We start from the raw sequence: 19,109 nt of genomic DNA, 5'->3' as shown, positions 1-19,109 counted from the left end.
GAAAACAGAAAGTTTCTAGCAGACCCTTTCCAGATGGTCTTGTGTAACAAACCACCTTGCTGGTCAGGTTACAATAAACACCTGACTGGAACGTTCCACAGGTAACAGGTGACAGTATCATAAATGGGTATGAAAGGGGCATCCTTGGGGTTTACCACTTGGGCTCAAGAACACTTCATTAAAATCACTGTCTGTAAACTTAATTTGTTGTTTGTTTAATTTTCATTTTACACAGTGTCTCAACGTTTTTGAAATTGGGACTGTAGAAGTTTGATTTTTATGTAAGTCCAGAAGCAGCGGCAGATACAGCAATTATACCCATTTTCTACAGGAAATGCAAATATTCTACTTCAACTTTAATATTTGAATTGTTTAGTGGTTTAGACGATAAAGATAAACATGAAAGTACTTACTGTAGTTTTTCTGTGACATCAAGCAGGTCACTCGGAGCTGGAAAACAGACCGATGAGAGAAAATGACTGAAGAGAACTGTCAAACCGGAGCAAAGTTGTTGAGTATAAGTGGTAAACTACATTTGTCTGTGTTCACAATTAAATTTTTTTTTTACTTTTTTTTTTTTAAGAAATACTGGTTCTTTTCTACCTACTGTATAACAACAGATTGCACGTTGTCGTTACATAATTGAACTTCACAATCATATTTTCTGAACATCATAATCAAAATAAGGAGTACTTCTAACAACCAGACAACATTACCCGCATGAGCAGTACATGACAGCTGCGTTGCCGAACTGCTTCAGCTCACGTGTGTTTGTTCACACAGACAGTGTAGCTGCTGCAACACTTTTACTGCATGCCCTATCTTTCAACATGGAGCTTGCCTTTGATAATGATCAATAAAGATGATTCAGAGAGAGTGCGAGAATGAAAGAAAAGAGGAGCACACAAGAAAAATACTGCCCTTCACTTGTCTAAATTCTTTCTTTTTGTCTGTGACATATTCCACAGATATAGACATTGAAACTGGTTTGAAGTCAATATGACTGTCCACAGGTAATTCTCAGGTATATATTGACTGAGAACCACAGATGAAAAAATAGACAAGTCTCCAAATATCTAGATGATGCTCCACTGCAGCCTCGCATGAGCTGTGCTGCTCATGCGAGGCATTGTGGCTGCTTTAACCTGTTCACTTGAGTGCTAAAATGAAAATCAAGATCTTCCGCCACAACACATGCTGCTCATGCAGGATATGTGGACCAGCTATACATAAATATTACATCTGCAACAATGCATTATTACATGTGGATGTTGTAATCTCCCACTTTTATTAACATTAACAAACTGTGATATGTCAACCATGTGTCCAAAAAATTAATTTCATATGTAGCTGTTCTAAAATAGCCATCTACTGAAGTCAGTACAAGCAGTACTATAGCACCTAAGCAGTGTGATATTTTATAATTTAGTAGAGAGCAAGACTGTGGAGTTCTTGTTCTATTATACACAGTAAGAACTATTTTCTTTATGATTTAACCATGACCTAAAACATACATTTCAAAGCTTGTTACGACCACAGGCCCTCATCATTTGTGTAGCCCTCTTTGTAGTGTTTTTGATGTGTATACTAATAAGGGTGTGTGGTCCCCTGTGGATTAATTCCACCTGCTGGGACAGTGCCCATCTCATGTCCTGCTTCCTGTCTGACAATCAGAGGATCCTGATTGGAGCAGCACCAAGTCCGGCCTTCTGATCCAGAAGAAGCAACTTGGAGAATGAGAACTTACAAATGCCTTGCCAGTTTGACAGTCAGGGCGGCTGAGTTTTGCAGCTTGCCGCAGTGCCCCTCATTGTTATAACAGACTGTTATTTATATTATTGTTTAATCACTGTGAACTAGCATTGAGGCACACGCTGAACTACATGAGGACTGTGCCAGGCTCATGTACACGTACAGGAATTTCTCTGTTTGGAGCCACCAGGAGCAGGGGTGCTGTTTTGACTGTTTCGTTTGGTTTTGGCTGAACAGTGTTATTTTGTTAACAAAGATGAACATTTTTTCATCAATGGCCTTTTTTCCATGACTAAGACGAGACATCAAAGAGCTAAAAATACATCTTTGATACTAAAAACTATGACGAATAGAATGTTTTGTTTTCGTTGACAAGGCAAGGCGGGAATAAAATATTTGTGGTGGGCTTCTGGACATTCAAACAATATTTATAGCAAATTTTGCATCTAGTCTGTCTTGTCAAAATATAAACAATTCATGCCAGTGCAAATTTTCAGAAACCCAGATGATTCTGTCTCAAACCGACAGCAAGTTAATGACATCATGAAAGCTTTAATGCAAAAAGGGTTGGGTCGGTAAAAAGGATAGATCTATGGATGCACTTTATTTATAATTCAGCTATGTGCCTTCTGGAGGCTGAATCTGATAGTTACCCTCAGTGTATAACTGATTTCTGTTAAGGAAATATAAAAGCAAGACAGACTCAAGACTCATAGCTCAAAGGCTATTGAGAAGTACTATTAACAGACTGTGCATCAGAAATGTCTGCGTTCATAACAGCAGATCATAATACACACCGTCATGGCTTTTGGCATATGCATTGCCATGGCCACCTTTCTAAGATTGATGAACAGAGTTTTGATTAGTTTGACTAACTGTAATGAGACACTCGATGATCTGACTGTGTTCACCACAGCTCGGGAGGAACACATGCAGATCTTTGAACAGCTGTTCACTTGCTTACCCCAAACATCCCAAAATGTGAATTTGGAAAAGCCACCGTCAGCTCTGGGAGGCGTGAGAGCCCTGTACAGGCAAAAGTTTGTGCCATAACAAAGTGTCCCATTCCTTTCATTAAGAGAGCCCTTTGCAATAACTTCTGCACTGTGGACATATAAGTATGATGTCTGTCCTAAACCACACCCCTTTGCTTGCCACTCCCAACCTCTCCAAACCCTTTGAACTGGAGGTTGATGCCACTGCTATAGGAGCTGGTGGGGTACTTTTGCAAGAGGATGCTGATTGGGTTGACCACCCTGTTTGTTACTCTTCACGCAAGTTCAACTATCAACAAGTCAAATACAAATACATTGAGAAGGAAACCCTTGTTTGTGCTAGGTGTTGATATGTATATCTATGGACACATTTGTCACTGTGGGAGAAAAATAAGATTCTCCCAGGTCATTCCGTCCTCATATGATAGGAGGTCATACGTATCCTGTACAGATGTTAACGTCTGGATAAGGATAGTGAAGACTGCTCTATGAATTTATATCTCATGGTCTCTGCAACCTAGTTATTCAAAGCTACTGTAGATATGTCTACAGAACAGATGTCTGATGAACCAAGCCAAAGCATAGCTGACTGTGCAAAACTCGCAAGGAGGCCTTCGATCTATCTATGTTAGCAGACTTAGTGTCTGTGACCTATTTACCTCCCATTCCTCTGGGTAGAGGTGAGAAACTCTGCATTCACCTCCCTTGCTATGTTGTTAAACAGATAACCATGTATGGGAGGGATGCTTCCTGAGCTGGAGATATAATTTGAGCATTTGGGAAGACTTGTTAGAATTAACATGATATTGTTCTGTACAGACAGATGTACTGTTATGTTGTTCCTCCTTGATCAAGTTTGTATAAACTACTTCAACTTAAGTCATCGGTGTCTCTCAGTATTCTTCATCTGTCCTGAATGGTCAAATTCCACAACAAATTGGCGTCACGAACAGGATATGTATGACCTCCTATCGTATGAGGACAGAATGACCTGGGAGAATCATATTTTTCTCCCACAAGCACGATAAGTTTGAAGTTTGGTCCGACCTTTGATTATTGAGTACTCACATTATAATGTAGTAATGACTACTGAAAAGTCATTGGTTGGAACGCGAACATGTTGAGCAGCGTCGTGGCAGGAAGAAGGTCTCTAGTTTTGATGTGCATACTATTAGGATGCGTGGTCCCCTGTACAAAATTGGTCCCACTTGCTAAGGTGTTACCTATCTCATCCACTAAAATTTCATTGAATCTATATCCTACTGTTTGATTGTATGATAAATTCGAATTCATAATGGAGGAAGGATTGCTGCAGTTACCATTGTCGAGGATGTAACGGACCATCTCTTTGCTTCCTGCGCTGACAGCATGGTGCAGTAAAGTGCAGCCTGACAAGTCCAGTGTTGTGAGGTCTGCTCCCTTCAGGTGCAGCTCCTGCAGCTTTTGGTGAAATGGTGATTAAATGAGATGTAAAACAAAATGCAATTTGTGGCAACATTTTTATGAATATTCATACTAACTTACCCAAAGGTACTCTATTTCCATTACACTATGGATGAGTGACCGCTCTTTCCATCCTTAAATTATATCCATTTTAATTAATACCAATAACTTCTCTAATCGCAGATGGGCCAGCCAGGGTTGGTCTGTTTTAGCCTTGCTCTGCCTAGCCAACCCATGATGTCATACAGTATCTAACCCCCATTCTAAGTTGTCAAAATTAAAATGAGAACAGCTTAAAACTGACATTACATCTCCAACTATTGTAAGAAAGTTGTTACAATGTAGAGATATAACAGGTGTGCAGCTGACTTTAATTTTCCAAAGTAGCCTAAAGCTTTAAGACAAATCCATATCTAAGATGGATGAGTATTGAAGCATTCATGACAGATTGAAATGAAACTCACCTTCTTCATATCCTTGTTCTTTACACATTCGATCAGCATCTCTAGCATGAAGACAGAGAGAGAGAGGGTTTTTTAGAAGAGTAGTAGCTGCAACAAATGATAGGGGGCGGAGTGGCTGTGACAGATACAGTTCACCCTATTACAAGACACTGTACCATCAAAAAGGTTTTTAAAAAGTTGCGTAATGTTGCTTTAAGATAACAAGCAATCACAGGATAACATTAGTGTGCAGATAAAAGAGTCAGAGCATCATAAATTACAAGTCGCAAAATACACAAAAGAATCACAATGCAAAGAAAGCACATGGTGGTAGGGCTGCCATTTTGTCTCGTGTGGTTTGGGCTTCTCTAAAAGTAAATTAGTACAATGACAACACACTAATATTATAATTAATGTCCGTTGAAGTCGATTTAGTGATTGCCATTTCAGTTTTAATTTGTTGTATATGGTCACATATTATTGTAACTCATGTTAACTTGAAGTATCTGCACTGCAGTGCATCTTGGAATAAAATATGAAACGCAACTTTAAAAGAAACGTTGGAAAGAAGGCTGTGACGCAAAGGATTAATAAACTCTGGTAATCCGACATCTCTCACATAACAGGCAGAATGCTCTGCTATAACCGGCCAGTGTGAAGTGAGCATAGTGTGCGCTGACTCTGTAGTAGGGTGATGTTGTTTGTATGCCATTCAATCAAGGTTAACACTGTCACCGTCTGTGTGGAATAGCACTGCACTCAAATGAGAAGCTGCAAATATATCAACATACTGAATGTGTCTTGCTGCCGTCAGATGGCTGCAGGGATTTAAAGAAACTAAAGGAGAAGCTTTTCATTCAGTATAAAGCAGCTGTGAGCAACACAGTAAATCTGTGGGATTTCAGCTGTTGTTTGAATGAAACAAGACATCACCACGGGGTTCAGGATATTGTCTATTCTTTTGAACAGTTTTCTGACATTTTATAGACAAGATGACTAATCCATTAAGAGGTAATCAGCAGATAAACTATAATAGTAAGTAAGTGGTTCAGTGGTGGCCAGAAGGTTACAGAAGGTAGCTTGTGCAGTGGAGCTTCCAGGGGTAAATGAGTAACTGTGTGTGAATGTGATCAGGGCATCCCTGAAAAAGAGAGCATCACTCTCTCATCACCAAACACCCCTGAATAAATAAAGGTAAAACGAAAAAAAAGTATAACTTGGCATGCTGCTACAAACGCTCTTTCTTCTCTTCCCTCTTTGTTATGTTGCCATTGCTAGAGATCACATGAGTTCACCTGCTGACGACAGCCTGATGTACCTGCTTATCTGTCATGTTGCTGATCCCCATCCCCATCCCCATGGACTGCTAGCTGTTGGTGGAGGTATGCACTCTAATGAGTGCCATTCTCAGTCAAAGCAAACTCAGTTGTTGTACTATTGTTTTCTTTTTGTGTTTGTTTGGGTAGACACTCCATGTGAATAGGGTAAACATTTAACTGATAAATAATTATCACTATCCAGCTCCCCCCAAATGATTACCTACAATATTTTTTGTAATACATTCATATTATGTAAGGCAAAAAATGGTTAATGACCAATCAAAATGCATGTTCACAAAAGAAAATCCTTTGGAGTTTGAAATGTAAATTATTTAAAAAGTAGGGCTGGATGAAAAACGTCACGTTGTGACAGAGACATGGGTAATGATTTTAGTTGGAATGGTATCTTTTGCATTTAATTTTCACTTAAAAAAATGTAACTGATTTTTACTCGGGTGTGTAAAGAATAAACATGCTACCTTGTGTCTGGCAAATATGATTTGTGATGTTAAATGAAATAGAGACAGGTAGTTTAGCATTTTGTAGCCTTCAATCATGGTTATTACACAGAACCTACCACAAGTCTTTAGGTTTAATGCTTTGATGCATTAAACCTAAAATTTGTACAGTAATTTGTGCAGTAATTTGTGCAGTAATTTGTGCCTGTTGGACCTCACCAGAAGTGCATATAATGATATATCCTACCCTATCACACAAATAGGGGGCATCCATTATGGAAATAAAAGAGTACAGATGAAGCCAATAACATCATCATAATTAAAATGTACACTCCTCATCAAAACCTTTTAAAACACAGACACACAGCATGTTTGTGTCATAGCTTATTGGATGAAACATATTCTGTGTGTATGGCTGAAGCCAGGCTGACATATGAGATGAATGTTTATTAGGTTGACCTCAATTCGCGCTCTCACTCCCTCTCTCTCTCTCTTTCTCTAAATAGCTGAGTCCAAATCCAGTTATGTTAAGCTTAGTGCGTGTGTTTGTGTGTGTGTGTGTGTGTGTGTGTGTGTGTGTGTGTGTGTGTGTGTGTGTGTGTGAGTGTGAGAGAGAGCAAGAGAGCGAGAGAGCAAGAGACACAGACAGAGAGAGAGAGAGAGAAGACTTCAAAAACCTCTAAGAGCTTTTGTGGCCGCAAGACAAATCAAAAACAACACACAAACCACAAAACCCAACACACACTTTGAATGTAAGAATTAAATGAATTTAGCCCAGAGAAGGAATTAAGTAAACCAGAGAAAATGAGAGTCATTCTTAAGCATGAGAGGAGAGGAGAGGAGAGGAGAGGAGAGGAGAGGAGAGGAGAGATTTATGAAACCATAGGGAATATGCAAAGACCCGTCACCCTCTTTCGATCTCGCACAGACTCATAAATTGGCACACACATCCTCGCCCTCTCTCTCTCTCTCTCTCTCTCTCTCTCTCTCACACACACACACACACACACACACACACACACACACACACACACACACACACACACACACACACACACACACACACACACACACACACACACACACACACACACGTCACTTGCTCCATTGAACTCCTCAGTTTGATGCAGTCAACCTGTCCAACCCTTACGGGAGCTGTCTGTACGTCGGGATGAAAGAGAAAAGGATGAGTGTCTGCGTTAGAAGTAGAAGATTCATGTATGTTATACACAACGAGAAACTGAATTTAAATGTTTCCACGACAAACTCTGTTTCTTTTTAAACCAAATTATGCAAATTAAGGAGAACCTATTATCCTATCCGCCCATATCCTAGTATATAAAGTCAGTTTCTCTTATCTTTAACACACATTTCCTCGCTTTTTGCCATGACAAAACAACAGCAATAACCCTACACTCGACAGACAGGCAATCCCCACTCCATCGGCTACTTAGACTCCTATCATAATAACTTTAACTAAACTTTAACACAAAACAAGGAGTGTGTTTATTTTCTCCATTTTTTGAAGTGCAATCACTGAGAAGGGCTCTCTTCACAGCCAGCATAGAGGAAATTAGACTTCTTTTAATGCATGTATGGCCTGTGCAGACCAGAGATTTGGGATGAGTGGAAACTTGCAGTTATTTACAATGTGCTCATCTGAAAAACATTCTGAAAACCTTCCACTTCACAACAATGCTACCAAATGAGATGGCACATCCTCCCAGTCCCCAGCAAAACTCTCTGTACTCCTGTTCAAACTGCTGGCTCTTTTTTATAGTGGGATATAATTTTTAGCATCTTAATATATGAATGAGCACAGCGGGAGTGAGTTACCTGCTACAGTTGCATTTCTAGTAATGATGAAATAGTGAAAACAAAAAGGTGTGCTTCACCAAGTGAGTGTGTGGTTGAGCGAGTGAGAGTAAGGGAGCAGAGGACAAGCAGTGAAGTTGTCACTTTAGCAGTAGGCGCTGACTACATCGATTATATGCATTACGTTCTAAAACAAAACTACCTGCGACTTGACAAGCTGAGGCGCAGGCAACACCATCAGCCGTCCTGAGTCGAGATGCACCAGATCAGTTCACACTGCTGCATCGTCCCCCTGCAACGTTCTAATATAACTTCATCATGGCAGAGCAGAGGGCAAGCACTTAAGTTGTTAGTGTAGCAGTACATTTTAGGGCTTTTGTCATACAGACATGGCTGTTACTTAAGTAAATTGATGAGGTGATTTTCTCTTTCATCTTCACCAGCTACCAGCTTATTACGGACTTACCCAGCTGATTTCATTACCAGGCACATTGGGTGATATAAAATTTTGTCTTCTCGCCAATCTCTGGTCTGAACCGAACTTCAGTGATTTGCTTAAACTTGGTATTCCAAGAAAAAAACGTAATTACTCAAAGATAAAAGACTCAACAAGTTTATTCTTTGCATCTTAAATACAGACCTCAGTCTTTATTTGATATAGACATTATGAAGGTTGGTGCATCCATTTACCTGGTTATAACATCCCCACTTACAGGTTGAACTGAACTACATACAAGGCAACACTACAAACCATCCAAAGCAGGCAATTGCCTTTGGACACCAAATCTTCACAAAGGCTCCAGATTCCACATTGCAACTATTTTATGGTATTCTGAATGCCTGTAAATTTGTTTGGTAATATTGTATGTACTGTACTGCTGACAAAAGATACTGAAATATAATGAGCCTTTATGTGACACTTGTTTTATCAGCTAAAATTGAATCCCCGAAAGATGGGGGACTGTTTTAAGACTGCTATTATTCAAGTTTATATTGTGCTAACATGGTGCACATTCAAATTGATTTTTACTCCACAAGTTATCATACAGACAATTTACTGACTAATACAAGGACAAATGTAAATGGGGCATCAATAATGTCCCAGAGGCCTCAGGCCTCTGCTAGTGTTTCCTCCCCAGTACAAATGTCTTGTCATGAGCTCCACCACTAATTTGGTGAGTAATTTGGTTGATTTGGTAACTGAGAGGAATTATTGATTAAAATTTTAAAAAATAAGTAAATCATAATGATGTCAACTTACATGTGTACTAAGCAGTGGGAAGTCAGACAGTTTTCTTCTGAAACAGCTGGCATTCAATGTCACTTTCAAAATAACAGCATGACTGTATTAGCTGCTGTTATTGCAGAATGGGACTAATTTCCATAGTGACTTTAATCACTGACAGCAAGAACCGGGTAGTGTTCAACTCAAAATGCGGAACGCTAAAACTGAAATCAAACGCAAACCTGCTGGCAAACTCACCGCCCAAGAAATAAACACAACTGAACCAGATCATGCAGGGAAAAACTGCACGTTCCCAAAGAGAATAATTTCACAGTGAAGCTGACAGAAAAGAAAGCTCAGACTCCCACACACCCGTCTCCGAGAATGCAAAGTGAGTGCAAGGAGACAGAGGTTGACAAAATATGTGTCAGAGAAGAAAACAGTCTGTCTGGAGACAAAGGCTGTCTCACTTCCCTTTCTTACCCACAGGTACACCTGTCAGCTGCAAGGCTCAGTTCTGCGTGTAACGTGAAGTTTAAATGAATCCTTAAATCAGACGTCAACAGCCAGGTCCGACAAACTACCTATATGACAAACAAAAGTGTGTGTGTGTGTGTGTGTGTGTGTGTGTGTGGACATTTTGACCAACCCTCACTACTTCAGGACTGTTTGAAGATTTGACGTTACATTAAAAGAGATGCTTCGTAGTTGGAGTAAGGGTTAGGGTTAGAGGCTAGTGAATGCATTATATCAAATGGGTGTCCTCACAAACATTGAAAGACAGAAATTTGTGTGTTTGTGCGTGTGAGTGTGTGTGTGTGTGTGTGTGTGAGTGTGTGTGTTACCTTTTTCTCTCTCTGTTTCACTTGTCTTCTGGCTCTTTTCCTGTCTGGGGAGAGAGACAAACAGAGACAGAGGAGCTGCTCAACCACTTACTGTTTAAGTTCAGTCGCGTTTACTGCCATTTGCAGTGCACACATGATTATGCACACTCCTGTACACATGTTTGTCTTTGCTTTGAGCAAAACAAAACATAATATGGAAATGGGTCATTGCATGCACACATCAGCAGTAAGTCGGTACGGCAGGTGAATGTTTCATACACTCAACAAATCCCATGTGCAGACCCAAACCAACATAAATATCTTTATATAAATTTGATATATCTTATTCCTGTGTGCCATAGAGCTCCGTTGTTCTCTAAAAACTATTATTAACTCATGAATGAGTTACACTGGGTGACATGTTTCTTCATTACCATGAGCACACACAGTGTAGTTCATTTTGACTCAGTCCCACATGCAAAGTCCTGCTGCCCAAATACTATATTTCCTCAAATGGATTAGGCTGTAGTGAGGGACAAGTTCTTAATTTGAAACAGGTTTATGCGAGAGACAGAATTTAACTCCTAATTCCCTTTGTTTGAGTATATTTGTGCAAATTCTAATACCTTTCCTACAAACAATCACCATTTTTACCATAAGCCTGATATATCATGTGAATCTTGCAGATGCAAATAGTTTTTTGAAATGGGGGTGGTAAATGTGTCTATCGCATCTTAGGTCAGCAATTATTTTTGGAGCAAAATGTAACTTCTGAATGGAAATATATTTTATAATGTATATTTAATACTAAATGTAAATGAAATGAACTAGCAGAACATTGTGATGTCACAGTGAAGTTGACCTTTGACCTATTGGATACAAAATATCATAACATTATTTTTTTTTACAACTAGTGTATGACTTCTTTCTTATGGCCGGAAATGTGTTTTGTGTGACCTTTGACCTTTGTGATAGACAACCCAGAAACAGAATTGCCTCTGGTCATGGCTGATACTGGTGTGGAGGCTTGTAAAGTATGTAAATCAACTACTATATAGCAAGTATACTGTACATGTTATCATCTGTGTTGTATTTTGAACATGCAGGCTGTAAAAATAGGAAGTTTAGAACTACTGGTCATAAATAAATGAGAGATTACAATTGATGAGAAGCTTTGAGAAGAATAAATCTGACGACCTGTCATACCTCTTAGCGGAAGAGGAGCTCACTTTGCTTTTACACACACACACACGCATGCACGAACGCACACACACACACACACATACATTGTCATTGCAATTGTGTTTTAATGAACAGAGCACTGCTCTGCTCTAATGAGTACCAGGATGTTTTAATGAGCAGAGGAATGTGACATAGAGACTTGAATCAAACTGACAATATCACAAGAGCTTTGCATAGGGGTTGTTAGAGAATACAACTAAAACACACACCCACACAAAAAGACGCAGCCACATCAAACTGCTGGCAACAAACCCTGCCAAACCACAGCACACTTCTTGTGAAAGCTTTCTCATACCTTCGGCTTTGGCATCGACTGTTGGACTTTGTATGTGGTAGCTTCAGAAACGTTAAAGGTTAGTCATGAGAGGACAGCAGCCATGAGTGACAAAGCAGCCAATATTAATATAATATATATTATCCATACTGAGAAAGCTGCTTCTTGTATCTTCAGTGACCCTTTTGGCAGTATACAGCGGAAACTGAATGTGTAATTGATTAAATTAATGGGTACTGCATCTTTGTTTTGTTGGATACATCTATACTCCTGTGATGTGTTGATAATTGATTTATTTTATTTAAATAACAGAACAAATATATGTTTGCCAGTTTACTGACCTTAGTCTTGGTTTAAAATCAGCTGCAGTGGTGTTGGAACGATGGATGCAACCCGCCCTGCAAAACAACAGTGATGACAAACCAGATTATTTGCATTTCCTGAGGAAAAAGTGTGTGATTGCTGCATCTGCTGCTGTCACTTGTGGCCATGAATGGGCGCAATAATCAATGTCCAGGAAGTGGTAAAATTGTCACAAAGCTCTCCACTCATAGAGCTTTACTAGCATAGTCAGTCAAACTTCATTTTGACTGTAGCGCTGAGAAAACTTTGTAGGATCCTGAGTGCTGTATCGTAGGCAACTGGACGTGTTTCAGTTTCTTGAAGACGTTTCAGCTCTCATCCAAGAGGCTTCTTCAGTTCTAACTAACTGGAGGGGAGTTGCAGGCTTTTAAACTCTGTGTGGGAGTGTCCTTACAGAGTTGTTAAGGACACGTGTGAGCTCTGAGTTTCAGAGTTGTTAGGGCCACTTCTGGGTTGTTGACCCAAGTGGCCTTCATGTGGGTTGCTAAGGCTAGGTGAGCCCAGGTGTGAATGGTTGTTAAGCTGTCTGGGGAGAGAACTCAGTACAGCATTGTAGGTGGGTGATAAGTAATGTCGTAGGCCACCTCCTCTGTTCAAGGATGGTCATTCAAGTTTGACATAGATGGATTCTTTTACTCCTCTTTCAAACCATCTGTCTTCTCTGGCCAAGCTGTCCACTTATATCTGAAGGAGGAAAATCATTTCTTTGAGGACAATAATGTAAACATCTTGGCAATTTGAGAGATTTGGGGACATTATTTGGGCACTACAACTTAATTGGGGAGTGACATATTCTAACTGGCAATAGACAACTCATTCTGAATAAAGAACTCATTCCAATGTGATATGGCACCATCCTCATATAGATCAGTTCCCTAAAAACCTCACTTTCGCTGTGCTAGTCTTTCTTAAGCGCATCTGTTCTCCGGTCAGTATCCCCAGGTAACCATGGAACAAATGGAATAACTCTATGCTGCAAAAGAAAAATAACTCCACTGATGCAGGAGGCAAAGAAGGCGAAAAGGCAAAGTGATAGAAACAGATCAACTGTTCACCCGTCTTTGAATCGCCTCCCTTCACTCTGTCCGTTTTCCTGCTACTGTGCTGAGGCTGTGGTACAATGTGCTTGAAAAGTAAGCTGCCTGTGGGCATTTCAGCATGTGAGAGCAGCTGAAGGATGAGGCGGTTTCAGAATGCAACGGACAGGCATTCACCCGATGGAGAGCACTTGAGTGTTGTGTCAAAGTCGATGTTTCACCTCACAACTTAGACTTGAGATGGTTCATATCTGGCATTCTTTCTTCAGAATCAGTAACAGAACCTGGCTACTTCTTAGATACAACCAAGTGTTTTACTCTTCCCTTTTCTAGTACAAAGATTGGGGTTTCCATGTCAAATTGGGATTCTTGTGGTTGTTTCTTGCTTTAGACAGTAGCCAGGTCATTAGCGGTAACCATGTTGCTAACGCTGGCTTTGTGACAGCTGTGCCAACAGCAACACCACAGGGAAATGTTTTCCAACTCTCAGTCAGTCTAAACTGTATTTTTTAACTATTCTAAAAGGTGATCTTCCAATTCTGAAGAGTGAACTACATTAAATTTATTTTATTCAATTAATTAATGATATTCACAATGTTGGGTGAAATCCGTTCTTCATTATTTCATAACTGTAATTGTGGTTTGGCAGTACATGTTAAATTCATTCAAATAAAACCGACTAAGATGAAAAAAAAACGTCTCCAACATTGTTTTGGAGGTTTTTTCATGAGGAATATACATAGTAAAATATCTGAGAGAGAAGTTTAACGGTCGGCAATGCTTCAAGTCTTGGATTATCTAACAGGTACTTTTTTTGAGAACAGTACCTGTCTTACTAATGTAGCAACAGTGTTTCCCACAAATACACTTTATTTGGGCTGGCTGCCAGAGAACTAGAAAGGCGAAGTGTACCGGTGTACTGTACATGCATTAAGGTGGACAATTAAAGCAACCCTATGTAGGACTAATGCAGGCTAACTCTAAAGCTATTCTGAAGAAAGAAAGTTGATTTGGCCCAGTTGAATACTTGATTCTGATCGGAAGTAGTTCCAGTGAAACTGTCTGTTCATCATTCCAATTATTGCACTATAGCCTTTATCTAAAATGACTGGCATTGGCATCAGCTGGCTGCAGACAGCACAACGTTAAAAATAAATTAAATACAAATGTATTCATCTTTTCAAATATCTTGTTTACAACACTAAGAGTAGTCCTTCAGTGCATTTTCTGACCACCACAGGATGGTGCCTGTAACACACAAGCTACAATAATACTGCCTGTTCGAGCTATTGGTCAAACTCTGTGTTGAGTTATTGCTTGCAAAAAACATTTAATTGCAAAACACATGTTAATAATAAAATAATGTTCTTAATTGTATTTCCTTGGCAGGTGATCATGTTATAATAATAATGCCCTTCAAGTTGTTGGTAATCACAAATGAATGGACTCTTCAGAGGCAACTGACCCTGCATGTTGCACAGTTCTGGCCTCCTTTGATTCCTGGCAATGGACACCTCATTGTGAGGAAATTATTCTCTTTGGGAACGTGCAGTTTTTCCCTTTACATGACCACTCCCATATTGCCCTATTCCTCATGCCCCACCTCAAAACAATTCTCTTTCACATCCATTTCACTTAAGTCTCCAAGCCTTTGTATGTGATTAATGCATACGTTTAATGCATTTCGACTTGTCAAACCACCGATTGTGTAAGCTTTGTCGTACTAATGTCACATCTTATTTTTCTGATAAAAAAAAAAAAGATACAGCCAACTAAGAGTATACTAACCTGCTGAGTTTGCTGGCCACAGGTGTTGAGTTGTGTGTTAGAGCTTCAGCTGCAGAGCTGTCACTGTTCACTCGCTGCCTCTGGGAAGAACTACAGCAGAACACAGAGGAAACATAGTCAGTGAACAAACTCTAACTCAGTCAGAGACAGATACAGTCAGGGCTGGATGTTTCCTGTACCGAGTTCAGATGATTTAGAGGATGTGGTCTGTTCATTCATCTGAGACCTCAGTATTTTTTCGTAATGAAGTAATTTCCCCTAACAAATATATCTGATATCCCTGTGAGGTTGTTTTGCAACAGATTTTCAAATAACAAACATACAGTGATGGAATGATGATTGAAATCAAATTTCAAAACGATGAGCCACAGCCTTTTTTTTAAACCTCTTTGCATTCACTTATCTGGTAAGTGTGGATCCTTCCTAGATTAAGAGTTAAATAGTCAAACACTGAGATAATGAGCATGAATGAGACAAAGGCACTGGCAGAAAAAAGAAGAAGGAACACCAAAGCACTCTGAAGGCTGTTTAGCTGTGGGCAAAACAAGAAGAAGCAGAATGGATCTGAAATTCTCTAAGGAATATTCAATTGGAAGAAACTTGAAGAAGCCTAGACATCGCTAAAAGGGTGTAAGAGTCTCACATAAAGTCCATAACTGCAACACCAAAATAAAAAAATTGGGGCAAAGGATATACAGTCTGGTTTAGGAGAGCAGAGTATCACTGACATGATGTCACCTACTAAGACTGATCCACTAGCATGCCATGATAGTGGATGACTTTTAAAGATTTTACTGAACACACCCTGAATGTCTTTTCAGCACCCAACAACATGACAAGTAACTTCTTTTGGGAAATTGAATAATGGCCACAGAAGCAGCGTCATGTTGTCATGCCTGTACAAAGTTTTTTCCAGTAGCTTCAGTTACACCATGCAGACGCAAACCATGATTATATGTGTTTACACTGCAGCCTCACAGCAAGCAACACCCACGCTGACCGATGCTCTTGTAATTATCCGTGCTAGCAGGGCCAACAGGAGCCAACCCATAATGGTGTCCTCCCTCAGCCACAACCACTGCGTCTGGGGCTCAACACATGAGTGGCTGAGAGAGTATAATTGTTAATGGTCTCCTGTGATTAAATCTGTGGTTTGAGGTTTAGTTTTACACCTATGTTTCTGAGTGTTTGCTTTCATACAGCCGTATAGGCTACAGTACATGTTGTATTTGTATCTCACAGCTGATGCAAACACATTTCATGCTGTTGCTGCTTCAAATTATTATTAATTAACTGCCCCCGAACAAACCATTTGGAGTCTTTTGTTTGTCACTGAGATTAGCAGTGCTTTGTCGGTGGTGCTATTGTTACAAGAAAAACACATATTTAGCTCATCAGTATCAAATATTGCAGGTAAGGTCCCCCTTTCCCAAACCTCTCCTATCCACCCATACTGTCCCTGTCTGCTGCGACCTTCGCTCCTTGTCTCCCTCTCCCCTTGCCTCACCTGTCCTATCCACTCTCCCGTCATCCGACTGCTTCACGCTCATGTCTTCCAACATTTTTACTGGCAGCAAAACCATCTCAGCTGAAAAACGCTGTGCCTTCAAAGCACTCTCAAGTGTTCCTACCCATTTCAAAACAGCCCCTGGGGTTTTCAGCTGGGAAAAAACACATATATATATATATATATATATATATGTTGAAACTTCCAATGATTCTGAGCCCTTACAAGAATTTCTTATCCATGTTGATATAAAACATTGCTTGAAAGTCTAAAGACTTGTACTTCGGCAAGAGCTCCACAGCTGTGGTTCCAACCACAAAACACTTGCCATGTGATAAACGTAGATCTCCTGTTCATGCTAGCTTTACCTTGTTGTACAGTCTAAACACAATACATACAGTACTATCATACTTTAAACAATGTAGTGAAACTTGTTCTCTGCATATAACTCATCCCTAAAGAGCAGTGGGCAGCCATCATATGGCGTCCAGCCAAGACATCTAGGCCAGTGCCTCAGTCAAGGACACCGGCAGAAAAATTTAAAATCACATTACATGCTTTAATGGTGGGGGAAACAGAAGTATCTGCCCCGTCAGAGCCACTATATTCATGTGACTGTGACTTCTCCTATACAGTGAAATTCACAAAGTTTCCTTTCCTGAAATATACCTCACTAATATTTCAGAAATTCCCTGACTGCTGGAGAGCCTGATGTCTTGCGAGCGTTGTGTCTAAGTTAACATATTTTCACCTGAAGTGCAAACTGACTGTATCTGAAGCTATCGGCTCAAAAATCATTTTAAAAACAAAATGTTTTTGTGTGTAGGTGTCTTTCAGTGTGTTTGTCAGAGACAGAGAGATAGAGGGAAGCAGAGAGAGAGAGAGGTAATTATAGTGGGAGGAATAACGTTCACCTCTGGCCCTGCGTGGGCAAAATGCTACACTGTTTCTGTGTGTGTGTGCGTGTCTAAGTACAGTAGATTGGTGTGACTCTTGAGTGCTCTGACATGCATTCCATTTTTCTCTCTCTCCACTGTTTTTCTGACTCTATCTTTCTCCTGAGCCCATTTCTCCCTCACTCTGCCCCTGCCTCTTGGTCTCATCTCTCCTCCTCATCCTCCCACTCAGTGCACTCAGCATTGCAAATCAGCCCGCCAACACAAATGCGCACACACACACACACACACGCGCACACACACATGCACGCGCACGCACACACACACACACACACACACACACACACACACACACACACACACACACACACACACACGTGCATGCAAACACACACACGTAGCCAAAGGGAAGTGTTGTCAGGATCAGCAGGTTACGTTGCTCTGCCTATACTCACATTGTACCTGTTACTTTATTTATACCCTCTTTCTATTCTGTATGCTAATCTTTGCATGTTCACATTTTGTATTTTACATCCACACAGCAGCCCAAATGCCAGGAAGAACTATTATGATCCCGTAAGCATTCATTTTACCACATTGATATATTATCTAAGTGTTTTTTTCAATAGCTAATAATCATGGCGTTCATGGTTCCAAGACACCAAATAATTAAACTCAGGAAAAGTAATTACAGTTCCAGGTTCTTAACACCAGACTTGTACACTCCACTCCTATTGGCAAGGGTCAATTTACTTAAGTCATGCTGTCAACACAGCATGTCCACTTATTCTAACAACTAGCATTCAAAAGGGCACTGATGCTAATGAGTGAACACAAATTATACAGGCAAACACAAATTAACTTAACAGCATAGCCATAACAAAGACAACATTAACATCATGCTGTTACTTTAGGTAACAACACAACATAATGTGACATGTGTTTTCACACACAAACACTTTTTTTTCCAAATTAGTGGATGCCGACGATCACTGTAGGAACGGCATGCTTAACATACTCTAGCATAGGCATGACAGCAGATTGGAGGCAGAGTAGAACAGGTCAGTAGCAGGGCACACTATTTAGCATGGCTAAATGGTACAGAGGGATCTCTCAGGTTTCCTGCATAGACATGAGTTCAGTATCCATTTTAGGGGGAGACGGGTGCTTGTTACAGGTTGGCTGCAGTCCTGAGACGTCACCACACCTGTAGAATCAATGGCAAGGTCCATTGAATCTGTTTGGGTGCACGTGGTGACCCAAGAAGACATCTTACATTGTTTTTCCCTATTTGTCACTCGTTTGTATTTATATCTTTTCTGAGGGAAGGTCTCAACTCAGTGTAGTTGGTAGGTTGAGCAAGCACATGGTAATTTCAGTTTGCTGCTTCACAGTTTGAATTGTCAAACCTATTGAGCCTGTTAGAGGGCAAAGCCTGCATGAAGTAGAACTGCATAATTCTCAAGTGTGTAAGTGTGTGTGTGTGTGTGTGTGTGTGTGTGTGTGTGTGTGTGCGTGCGTGCGTGCGTGCGTGCGTGCGTGCGTGTGTGTGTGTGTGTGTGCACGCGTGTGTGCGTGTGTGGGGGGTTAAATACATGAATAATATTTTCTATCTGCATTTTTCAACTGTTTCTTTTCCTTTTGAGAAACAGCCAAGTGTTACTATTTTATTAGCTCTAGTTTTGTGTGTGTGTGTGTGTGTGTGTCTGTGGATAACACATTATTTTT

The 19,109-nt window shown here is 40.2% G+C and overlaps 1 protein-coding gene across 4 annotated transcripts in view; it reads right to left on the bottom strand.

Moving 5' to 3' along the window:
* LOC311253284 (diacylglycerol kinase zeta-like) overlaps positions 1–19,109 on the bottom strand; it is a 102,746-nt gene that overhangs the window by 7,944 nt on the left and 75,693 nt on the right. For all 4 annotated transcript variants that reach the window (XM_084347135.1, XM_084347134.1, XM_084347132.1 and 1 more), the window contains 6 exons: positions 14,979–15,068; positions 12,132–12,188; positions 10,296–10,339; positions 4,655–4,695; positions 4,067–4,187; positions 414–450 (listed from right to left, as the gene is read on the bottom strand). In XM_084347135.1, coding sequence (XP_084203261.1) covers positions 414–450; positions 4,067–4,187; positions 4,655–4,695; positions 10,296–10,339; positions 12,132–12,188; positions 14,979–15,068 — 390 coding nt within the window. The remainder of the gene's footprint in view (positions 1–413; positions 451–4,066; positions 4,188–4,654; positions 4,696–10,295; positions 10,340–12,131; positions 12,189–14,978; positions 15,069–19,109) is intronic.

Source organism: Pagrus pagrus (genome assembly GCF_965226575.1).
Source record: "Pagrus pagrus genome assembly, chromosome: 24".
NCBI classification, from domain to species: Eukaryota; Metazoa; Chordata; class Actinopteri; order Spariformes; family Sparidae; genus Pagrus; species Pagrus pagrus.
This window is presented reverse-complemented; position numbering and strand designations above follow the sequence as displayed.